Source organism: Pseudophryne corroboree, chromosome 4 (genome assembly GCF_028390025.1).
Source record: "Pseudophryne corroboree isolate aPseCor3 chromosome 4, aPseCor3.hap2, whole genome shotgun sequence".
In the NCBI taxonomy this organism is placed as follows: domain Eukaryota; kingdom Metazoa; phylum Chordata; class Amphibia; order Anura; family Myobatrachidae; genus Pseudophryne; species Pseudophryne corroboree.
This window is the reverse complement of record NC_086447.1, coordinates 255,637,594-255,649,687: the sequence shown is the minus strand read 5'-3', so window position 1 is coordinate 255,649,687 and position 12,094 is coordinate 255,637,594. Positions and strand designations below refer to the sequence as shown.

The 12,094-nt window shown below is 47.8% G+C and overlaps 1 protein-coding gene across 7 annotated transcripts in view; it reads right to left on the bottom strand.

The window, feature by feature from the left end:
* Positions 1–12,094, bottom strand: part of MED12L (mediator complex subunit 12L) — a 1,138,385-nt gene that overhangs the window by 1,030,470 nt on the left and 95,821 nt on the right. For all 7 annotated transcript variants that reach the window (XR_010175887.1, XM_063916060.1, XM_063916058.1 and 4 more), the window contains exon 7: positions 10,750–10,860. Coding sequence is in view for 6 of the 7 variants with exons in the window: in XM_063916060.1 (XP_063772130.1) it covers positions 10,750–10,860 (111 nt within the window). In the remaining variant the exon portion in view is untranslated. The remainder of the gene's footprint in view (positions 1–10,749; positions 10,861–12,094) is intronic.

The window sequence follows — 12,094 nt, the reverse complement described above, 5'->3', positions numbered from 1 at the left end:
CTAGCTAATAAAAAGAACAAGAGTTCAGGCGATCCTCATTGCTCCGGACTGGCCAAGAAGTGCTTGGTACGCAGATCTTCTGGAGTTACTGCTGGAAGATCTGAGGCATCTTCCTCTTCGCGAGGACCTTCTGCAACAGGGGCCGTTCGCTTATCAAGACTTACCACGACTACGTTTGACAGCATGGAGGTTGAACGCCAGATCTTAGCTCGGAAAGGGATTCCGAACAAAGTCATTCCTACCCTGATACAGCCTAGGAAGGGGGTAACGTCTAAACATTACCATCGCATTTGGAAAATGTACATGTCTTGGTGTGAATCCAAGAAGTTTCCTACGGTGGAGTTTCAACTAGGATGGTTACTTCTCTTTCTGCAAGCAGGTGTGGTTGTGGGCCTACGCTTGGGCTCCATAAAGGTCCAGATTTTGGCCTTGTCCATTTCTTCCAGAAAAAATTGTCTGCTCTCCCTGAGATTCAGACTTTCTTGATAGGGATTCTGCACATCTAGCCACCCTTTGTGCCTCCTACGGCACCTTGGGATCTTAAGGTGGTGCTGCAGTTCCTGCAGTCGGATTGGTTCGAGCCTTTACAGGAGGTGGACGTCAAGTTTCTAACGTGGAAGGTGGTTACACTGATGGCATTGGCATCTTCTCGACGGGTGTCGAAATTGGGGGCATTATCATGCAAGAGCCCCTACTTGTTTTTCCATGAAGACGAAGCTGAGCTCAGAACGCGTCAGTAATTTCTTCCAAGGGTTGTGTCGGTTTTTCATGTCACCAACCTATTGTGGTGCCAGTGGCTACTGACTCCTCTATTACCTCACAGTCCTTGGATGTTGTGAGGGCTTTGAAAGTTTCTGTGATGAGGACTTCTCGTCACAGGTAGCCGGACGCTCTGTTTGTCCTTTATGGTCCAAACACGGTTGGGTGTCCTGCTTCTAAGCAGACATTTGCTCGCTGGATCGGGTTTACAATCCAGCATGCTTATTCTACAGCAGGCCTGCCATGTCCAAGATCTGTTAATGCCCACTCTACTTGTACAGTGGGTTTTTCCTGGGCAGCTGCCTGGGGTGTCTCGGCTTTACAGCTTTGCCAACCAGCTGCTTGGTCGTGGTCGAACACGTTTGCTGAACTTCTACAAGTTCGATACTTTGGCATCTGAGGACCTAAAGTTTGGTCACTCCGTTCTGCAGGATCCTCAGCACTCTCCCTCCCGTACTGGGAGCTTTGGTACATCCCCATGGTACTAAATGGAACCCCAGCATCCTCTAGGATGTAAGAGAAAATAGGATTTTAATTACATACCGCGAAATCCTTTTCTCGTAGTCCGTAGAGGATGCTGGGCGCCCGCCCAGTGCTTCGTTTTCCTGCGTTGCTACTTGGTAATGTATTGGTTCAGCTGTTGCTGTTCCTCTTTCATGCATGGTTATCATGGTTTCTTCAGATTACATGCGGATTGTCATGGTTGCTTCCCATTTCATGCTAGATAACATGTTTTCTTTGTGTTGCATGGTGGTTGGCATGATTTCTTCATGTTTCATCCTGGTTGGCAAGATTTCTTCATGTTGCCTGCTGGTTAGCATGGTTTCTTCATGTTACCTGCTGGTTGGCATGGTTTCTTCATGTTTCATGCGGTTTTGCATGATTTCTTCTTGGTGCATGCTGGTTAGCATGGTTTCTCCATGTTGCATGCTGGTCAGCATGGTTTTTTCGATTTGGTGTGATCTGGTGTGAATTTCACCACTATCTGTATTTCCTTCTCTCGAAGTATGTCCGTCTCCTTGGGCACAGTTTCTAGACTGAGTCTGGTAGGAGGAGCATAGAGGGAGGAGCCAGCCCACACTGTTAAACTCTTAGAGTACCAGTGGTTCCCAAAGGACCCGTCTATACTCCATGGTACTAAATGGAACCCCAGCATCCTCTACGGACTACAAGAAAAGGATTTACCGGCAGGTAATTAAAATCCAATTTTCTGCTGCGGGGTACACTGGGCTCCACAAGGATTGGACAATGGGGGTGTAGAGAAGGATCTTGACTGTTCCCAGAATGCACAGCGCCGCCTCCTCTATAACCCTGCCTCCCTGCACAGGAGCTCAGTTTTGTAAGTTGGTGCTGCAGTAAGCAGGCACTGAACAGAGGGGCTGCTCCAGGCAGCCCTAAGAAAAGCTTTTTATGAGGTAAAAAGTGAAGACTTTAAGGGCAGCAGCGGTGGTAAATGTCTTGTGACATTCACTGCTGCAGCTCCGAGCCCTGGTTGCCGGGTACCTACAGCGGAGGCTCCGGTTTTCTTCACGTTAGACACACACGGCTGGGGCTCTCCAGGATCACGTGGCCGCGCTTCGGGAGGTGGTAAGTGGGTCCCGCTTGTGGGACCTGGTCTATATCGCGATCCGGCGCGGTCAGTGGGAGGCAGGCCGCGCGCGCTGGCGGTGGACATTGTTGATACAGGCGATCCCACTAGATCACCAGGGCATGGGCGCAGGTCAAGTTTTCTCTCTAAACCAATTCTTATATCGACCACAGTACCCGGTGGTTTTGCCAGCAGAGGGGATAAGGCTTAGACCTGAAGCCCCTCCCCCAGCCCTAGGGCGCCATTTCTAGCAAGTGTTCCCGCCCTGGAGCTGCATATCTGTCTTTTCCTCACTCCCTGTCAGTGTCTGCGGCGCCATTATCCCTCAGCTCACTGTTCATGGGACTGCTTGGGCAAATCCTCCTATGTAAAGCCGCCTGGTTGTCAGCGCTGTGACTTTACATGACACTTAAGTATTCTACCTGCCTTTTTAGACAGTGTTAGTTAAGAAAGAGTGCACTTAGTCAGGGTTTTATAGTACAATTACCCTGTGATATACATCCAGTTCTGTGTACTGTTATATCTATTGTTATATAGCTGTGTAAGCTAGTCCAGTGCTGCCTACACTGCGCAGGGGTTTGGGTTTAGAGATATAGTGCTGCTGATAATTGTACTGTGTTACCTCATACTGCAAGTTATATCATGTCTGCTTCTGAGGGTAACGGTTCTGGGGCTGAACACACTGCCGGTGTTGCTGAAGCCACAGACCCATATGAGGAGAATATAGCAGCTGTGGTCTCTGGTTCTGGGGGCTCCTTGCCCCCCAGTGGGACTGTGGCAACGGAGGCACATACTGACCCACCGTGGGCCGCTTTTTCCACGCTTCTGCATACGCTAGTTCATAAACTAACACCCCCTATGGGAACCCCAATGCCGGTACAACCGTATGTGGTCCCTGCAGCTAACCCGCCGTGGGCTGATGATTTATCCGCTCAGTTAAAGAAGTTGAACCAGTCCCTGACTACTAAAAAGTCTGACCATCGCTCGCCTAAGTCCAAGGGGTCCTCTAAGCGAGCGCTTGTCTCCTCACAATCCACTGCTGTCACTGACACCTCGTCTGATGAAGACGGCACGTATACTGACCCCACAGGTTCTGACTCAGATACGACTGATGGGGAGGGTAGTTCACATGTGGATGTTCCTGATCTTTTGGAGGCTATTAAGTTAACTCTACAGATTACGGATGATCCCGAGCCATCCGTCCCTCCCAAGAAACCAGATAGGTTCAAGCGTCAGAAAGTGGTTAAACAAGTTTTACCTCACTCTGACCACCTAGTGGATATACGTCAGGAACCCTGGGAAAACCCGGGTACGAAGTTTGTGCCTCACAAGAAGATGCTGGCTCGCTATCCCCTCGCACCAGAGCTGTCTAAGAATTGGGAAACGCCTCCTCCAGTGGACTCACATGTGGCCAGGATGGTGGTTTCCTCAGCTCTGCCTGTCACTACCGCAGAGGCGTATCTACCTATTGGCCAGGATGGCACTCGCCAGGGGCGCCAGCCAAGGAGGGGCACCACCCGACGGTGCCACCCGTGGCCAGGAGGTAGATACACTTTGTACCTTTGTTCCCCCTTCCCCTGGCAGTTCCTCACCTGCCCCGGCAACAGAAGCAAGGGCTGCTGGGAGCTGTAGTTTACGCAGTGTTTCTTTATCGTAATGCGGCGCGGTGCCGGACCGTGGCACCTACAGTGGCTCCAACTGCTGCCTGCCGTGGATGTTGCCTGTTGCCGGGGTGGGTTGAAGAGGCAGCACCTTTGTTCCCCCATATATATATATATATATATATATATATATATATATATATATATATACATATACACATACACATACACATATTGCAGAATGTCCCACACTCTCACCCAACCTAAGCAGATGCTGGGTTGCCGAATCAGAGTCCAACCCCTCTCAGGGAGGGACCCATAGTACAGTGCAGTGTTTTAAACAATAGTGGAAATGATAGCACTCTCCAGACTTTCACATCCAATAATCATACGAGTTTAATAGACACAGTAAAAAAAAAAGGGCAAACAGTCCCAAATTATAATCAAGAAGCTCACCGACATTTTGGTCCCCAACCGGGACCTTTCTCAAGGTAATGCAGCAAGATAGCAGTGTCAACCAATTACAGTCAAGTCAAGGAACCTCAAGAAGGTATACGGCATGGAACTAGAACTGTAGATTATTGCCTCCCAGGCCCCTGTTAAATACCAAATGACAGCTGAGAATGGGCGCCAAACCCGCCCCCCTGTGCCATCCAAACGCACCGGACGGCACAGTGGGACGGGTTTGGCGGCGTGGGGGGGCGACAGTCCCTCACTTTGCCACGGGTGCTCGGACCCCTAGATACACCCCTGCACTACCGTCACGTCTCTAAAAGAGCCTACGGATAAGCGTGTGGAGGGTTGTCTGAAAGCGATTTACACCCTCACGGGTGCTGCGAAAAGGCCCACTATTGCAGCTACATGGGCTGCCGAGGCTATTGAAGCGTGGTCCTTGGAGTTAGATACTGAAATCTCCTCTGACCATGCTAGACAATGCTTGTCATATATTGTCACAGCTTCTCGCTATATTAAAGAGGCGGCTTCGGATGCCGGTATCCTAGCAGCCAAGGCCTCTACTATGTCAGTCCTGGCTCGCCGGATATTGTTGCTGAGATCCTGGTCTGTGGATCTGGACTCTAGAAAAACCCTGGAGGTACTCCCTTTCAAGGGAGATATTCTGTTTGGGGAGGACTTAAATAAGATAGTGGCTAACTTGGCTACTGCCAAAACTGCCTGTCTACTAAATACCGCTCCTTCTGTGTCGAAGGCTAAAGGTACGTCCTTTCGCCCTTCAGGTAAAGCAAAAGGTCAGGCATACCACAAGCAGGCCCGCACTTCCAAACCTGGTAAGCCGAAGCCCAAAAGAGCCTGGGCTGCCCGTCAGCCAGCTTCCAAGACCAATAAGCCTGCAGCATGACGGGGCGGGCCTCCCCCTGGGGATCCCAGGGTGGGGGGCCAGCTTCTAGGGTATACCCAGGAATGGTTGAAGACCACTTCAGATGCCTGGGTACGGGAAGTTGTCACTCGAGGTTACGCCAAAAACCGACCCCCTCATCGATTTTGCCAGACAGACGTCCCGTTGGACCAGACAAAGGCAAACACTCTGCATTCGGTGGTACAGACCCTCCTGGATACAGGAGTTGTAGTACAGGTGCCTCTTGCTCAAAGGGGCCGGGGGTACTATTCTCTGCTGTTTCTAGTCCCGAAACCGAATGGGTCCTCCCGGCCCATTCTCAACCTCAAGGCATTGAACAAGTATGTGAAGGTTTCCAAGTTCAGTATGGAAACCCTTCGCTCTATAGTTCTGGCCTTGGAACCTGGGGACTACATGGTCTCCCTGCGTATACAGGATGCTTACCTACATATTCCTATAGCAGCGTCACATCAGCAATACCTGAGGTTCGCTATTGGCAACCTTCATTACGAGTTTCGGCATTACCTTTAGGTTTAACAACGGCTCCGCGAGTTTTCACCAAAGGAATGGCGGTGATGACGGTGGTACTCCGCCGTCAAGGGGTCAGGATACTGCCGTACCTGGACGACTTGTTAATCCTGGCAAATTCCCCAGAACTTCTCCTGTGTAATCTGGATATGACGGTCCGGTTTCTACAAGCCCACGGGTGGCTCATCAACTGGAAGAAATCCTCCCTGGTCCCTGCTCAGAGCATGGTGCACCTGGGAGCGCTATTGGACACTCACAACCAGCGGTTGTTCTTGTCTCAGGAGAAAGTCCTGAAGCTTCAGGACAGGATTCGTTGCTTCCTTTCTCGTCCGCAAGTGTCGATACATTCGGCGATGCAGGTGCTGGGCCTCATGGTCTCAGCATTCGACATGGTGGAGTATGCTCAATTCCATTCTCGCCCCCTCCAGAGGCTGATTCTAGCCAAGTGGGACGGCCTGCCTCACCGGATCAGGTCTCACATGATCTCATTGACTCCAGAGATCCGTCTGTCGCTACTTTGGTGGCTCCGGGACCAAAAGTTGTGCAGGGGCCGTCCCTTCTGGATATCCAACTGGGTCCTGTTGACGACAGATGCCAGTCTAAGAGGTTGGGGTGCGGTGCTGGAGCAACACTGCCTTCAGGGTCGGTGGACCAAGGAGGAATCGCTCCTCTCGATCAACATTATGGAATTGCGGGCAGTCTTCAATGCGTTGAACCTGGCCCAGCATTTAATTCAGAACCGTCCGGTTCAAATACAGTCTGACAACGCCACCACAGTGGCTTACATAAATCATCAAGGCGGCACTCGAAGCCGTTTGGCAATGAAGGAAGTCTCACGGATTCTACGTTGGGCGGAACGCCATCTACCGGCCATATCGGCAATATTAATTCCGGGAGTCCTGAATTGGGAAGCGGACTTTCTCAGTCGTCAGGACATGCATGCCGGCGAGTGGAGCCTCCATCCAGAAGTGTTTAAAATCCTAGTGGAAAAGTGGGGTCTTCCAGATGTAGATCTGATGGCGTCTCGACACAATCACAAGGTTCCGGTCTTCGGAGCAAGGACAGGGGATCCTCAAGCAGCATTCGTGGATGCGCTGGCGGTGCCGTGGAGGTTTCGGCTGCCGTACGTGTTCCCTCCAGTGTCACTCCTGCCCAGGGTAATTCGGAAGTTCAAGCAAGAAAAAGGAAATCTGCTTCTCATTGCTCCGGCGTGGCCCAGACGGCCCTGGTTCTCAGACCTGCAAGGCCTATCGTCAGAGCGGCCACTTCTGCTTCCACAACGCCCAGCCTCATCGTTCAGGGCCCCTGTGTCTACCAGGACCTAGCCCGGCTGTCTTTGACGGCGTGGCTCTTGAAGCTTCCGTCTTGAGGGCTAAGGGTTTTTCTGAAGAGGTCATTAAAACTATGTTGCGGGCCCGGAAACCGGCTTCTGCTCGGATTTACTATAGGGTCTGGCATTCATACTTTGTTTGGTGCGCATCTAATAATTATGACGCTTCCAAGTTTAGTACAGCCAAACTTTTGGCTTTTCTGCAGCAGGGCCTAGATTTAGGCCTGCGTCTGGCGTCCCTCAAGGTTCATATTTCGGCCTTGTCGGTGTGGTTTCAAAGTAAAATTGCGACTTTACCTGATGTTCATACTTTCACTCAGGGTGTGTTGCGTATCCAACCTCCCTATGTCTCGCCTGTGGCTCCTTGGGACTTGTCGGTGGTTTTGGAGGCGTTGCAGGAGCCTCCGTTTGAACCCCTGGGTTCAGCTGACCTTAAGTGGCTTTCCCTTAAGGTGGTGTTCTTGCTGGCTATTGCCTCTGCTAGAAGAGTGTCAGATCTGGGTGCCTTGTCTTGTAGTTCCCCATATCTGATTTTTCACCGTGACCTGGTGGTTCTTAGGACTCGTCCCGGATATTTACCTAAGGTGGTTTCTTCGTTCCACCTTAATCAGGAGATTGTGGTTTCGGCCTTTGTCTCTCCTGATTTGTCTCCCAAAGAGTGGTCTTTGGATGTGGTACGGGCTCTCCCTATCTAAGTGAAGAGAACTGCTTCTATTCGAAAATCTGATTCTCTCTTTGTTTTGTTTGGATTTCACAAACGTGGCTGGCCTGCTCACAAGCAGACTCTGGCCAGATGGATTAGAATGGTGATTGCACATGCTTATGTGAAGGCTGGTCTGTCAGCTCCTGCTCACATTACGGCCCATTCTACTCGGTCTGTTGGACCTTTTTGGGCGGCCCAACATGGTGCGACCCTTGAACAATTGTGCGAGGCGGCTACGTGGTCCTCCGGGAACACGTTCATAAGGTTCTATGCCTTCGATACCGCCGCTTCCCAGGATGCGTCCTTTGGACGCCGGGTTCTTGTGCCCGCTACAGTGCGTCCCCTCCCATAAGGAACTGCTTTAGGACATCCCCATTGTCCAATCCTTGTGGAGCCCAGTGTACACCGCAGCAGAAAACGAGATTTATGTTAAGAACTTACCTTTGTTAAATCTCTTTCTGCGAGGTACACTGAGCTCCACAAGGCGCCCACCCTGACGCACTTAGCTTCTTTGGGTTGGTATGGCATTAGCCGCTGACATTTCTCTTGTCGTGAGAGTGTGGTGTATGTGGCTACTAACCGTTGCCGTCTCTTTTCCTGCTACTGCATTGGGCTGGCTAACTAAAAACTGAGCTCCTGTGCAGGGAGGCAGGGTTATAGAGGAGGCGGCGCTGTGCATTCTGGGAACAGTCAAAGCTTTGAGCCTGTTGGTGCCTCAGATCAAGATCCTACTCTACACCCCCATTGTCCAATCCTTGTGGAGCCCAGTGTACCTCGCAGAAAGAGATTTAACAAAGGTAAGTTCTTACCATAAATCTCGTATTTAGCATGTATATGAATACATATCAATAAAAATACATATGAATGGGGTACATACATGAATTATTTTTCCTTTTTACATTGTCTACCTTGTATTACAACAGAGAGAACAATATAAAGTGTAAATACAGGTTGAGTATCCCTTATCCAAAATGCTTGGGACCAAAGGTATTTTGGATATGGGATTTTTCCGTACTTTGGAATAATTGCATACCATAACGAGATATCATGGTGATGGGACCCAAGTCTAAGCACAGAATTTATTTATGTTTCATATACACCTTATACACACAGACTGAATGTCATTTTAGCCAATATTTTTTATAACTTTGTGCATTAAACAAAGTGTGTCTACATTCACACAATTCATTTATGTTTCATATACACCTTATACACACAGCCTGAAGGTCATGTAATACAATATTTTTAATAACTTTGTGTATTAAACAAGGTTTGTGTACATTGACCCATCAAAAAACAAAAGTTTCACTATCTCACTCTCACTCAAAAAAGTCCGTATTTCGGAATATTCCGTATTTCGGATATTTGGATATGGGATACTCAACCTGTATATAAATTATACATATAAAGTTACCTCACTTTTACCTATTTCTGTTCACATATATATGTTTAACCCCTAATTAGGGTTACATTTATCCATTATAGGACCTGGGAAAAGCTGCAGCAAAGAAAAATCCCTAAATATGTTGCCAGGACTGCAGAGAGCGCCGCCAGGCCCGGGTACTATATGGTATGGCCTAAACAGAGGAGGTGTGGCCACAGTGCCTACAAAAAATATATTCTGTACATTATAAAAACATTATAGCAGGGCTGCTTAGCTCCACAGGGGAGTGCGTGCAGATTCAGGGGCCATGCATTATCATCTGAACGTACACACAAACAGAAATTAAAGTCACCATTTTTCCAATTATAACCAAGCATCTCTCAAGTATGACTAGCCACACTGTACAATGGGGGAAATTCAGACCTGGTTGAAGACGTGCGTAAAAACGCACATCTACGATCAAATTCTTTGACATGTGAAGGGGTGCCCCGCATGCCGGGTCCTGCCGGTGGCAATGCTTTTGCATGTTTAGAGTAGCCCTCTGCCTACGCAGCCTAGTTGCGAAGGCAGACTGCTACCCGCCATTTTTTTGGTCGCAGCGGCTGCGTGTGACATCACGCAGCCGCCGCAACCTGCCCTAGCAACGGTCCGGACACGTCTCCGTTGTCTGGACCACGCCCCTTAAACAGAACGTCGACGCCCCTAAAACGCAGCGTCGACGACCCGCAGCCCCCCCCCCCCCCCCCCCCCCCCTCCAGGTCTTAAACTGCATTCTGTAGAGAACACAGTTTAGGACCTTGCACATGCACGTACCATCGTACGCACAGATGTGCAAATATCGCTTCATAGCGATTTTCGCACATCAGTGACGGGGTCTGAATTAGGCCTAATGTCTTCTCAATTTAGTCAAATAAACCAACCCAATGATATGTGTCCATGGGAAGCCTCAGGTGATCATTCACAGTGTGAAAAAACATTTTGCAGACATTTACTGAGAGTACTTCTCCAATTAGAACACAAACTCTCTTGGGGAAACCTAATGATGGGAAGCCCCAATGTGCCTTCATTAACTCATAATTACTTTAGGCCATAAAGGAGGATAAATTGAGCTGTATAGATGAGACAAACATCTATACTATTGCACACTGTGTCTGTGGGGAGATTTCCACCACACCCATATTATGGAACATCCAAATGCGTATTGGGCAAGGATTTTCTGGGGCTCATTATTTAAGCAAAGTAATTTAGGTCCGCTCCATGGTTATTCATTTTACAATAGGCCACAAATGTTTCAGCTCCCAAATGTTTCAGGTCCTATAATTAATACATGCCAATATGTAAATATTTCTTTTCATATAGAGTAGCATATGCTGTACAATTTTGTCATTATTAAAAAACAAACAAATAAAATAAAATAGAATTACCTTACAGTGATACCATTTTACCAACTGCAATTCAAATATGGTATATTAGATATCACTGGTTAATATGTTGATAAATACCTGTAAGATGAGGGGTAATAAGATTTTCAGAAGCTCATCAGCCAGTGGGTGGACTTTTTCTAAAACATCCAGCATCCATGTTAAGTATTCATGTCTTTCTAACAAACCTTCCTGGAAAACAAAACATCAACACAATGCTCAAATATATTAAACTCATAATAAGTTTTGAGTACAACTACATCCAATAATCTGCACTGCCCCCAAGTGGTTATTTTATATATTACAGGCACTGTTTCCACTACAAAATTTCCAGATTTCTTGGGGGTATATTTACTAAAAGTTTGCAAATCTGAGATTTCCAGATGTAGCCAGGCTCATTCATCCCGCTATGCATACGCACGTGCTAACGCATCGCAGGGACAACTTAGTGCACGCACCAAGATAAACGAGTTGCGGGTGCGAATAGCCGCAGCTAAGATAGCGTGGGTACATCTGTACTAAAGTAAAAACCGACTGAAAAACTGACTTTAGACTACAATAGACAATCAAACACACCATCTGTATTTTTCCATTGATGCCTATACAAATCTCTCATTTACTAACAGGCGGTTTGTAAACCGACTTGAAATAGACTAAAAATTTCACAAAATAATACTGTTCAGTAACAGGTCTGTTTAACTTTTAAAACATGTTCACTTGGCTGAAAGGTATTATGATGCCTATAAAAGAAGACATGATGGCCGCTATGCCAATGTTTTTGCAATGGAGCGAGTATCTGTAATTTGCACGTACTGTACATATACTTTGTACTGCACATACGCCAAAGTCTAATAGTGATGCTGCCTACAGCACTTATATTTACGCTGTATGAATTATGGGCCTCAATCAGAGAAGGGCGCAGTTAACATCGCTGCTGCGTATCTGGATTACCCGCCCCCAAGGGTGACAGGCTACGGCTTAGGGGGCACTGCATGCAACGACGCAGGACACTTTCTGCACATGCATAGAGCAGGTATTGCGCAGGCGCCCCACCATGGGAGAGGTCTGCAAAGCGGAATTAGAGGAACCACAGCTGCGTCTTCCATGTGGCATGTTTTGTTCAATAGAAAACCAGCACGAAGTGGTAGTCGATTTTTAGTTGATTTTAAGGTGTATTTGCAGTCTATTTTGAATGGAACTGACAAATTTTACTTCCTTTAAAAATCAACATTGGGCTAAAAAAAGAAATAGCAAAAATCTACTTTTAGTAAATATTAAATTTTGTCCCTGAAACACCTGTCGATGTTAGCCAATTTTAAATCAATCTAAAATTGATCTTTAGTAAATTTACCCCCTGGTCTCCGTTTTTTTTTTGTGACAAAATTCTCCTAAATATTCACTGTCAAAAATTGCATTGAAAATGCTG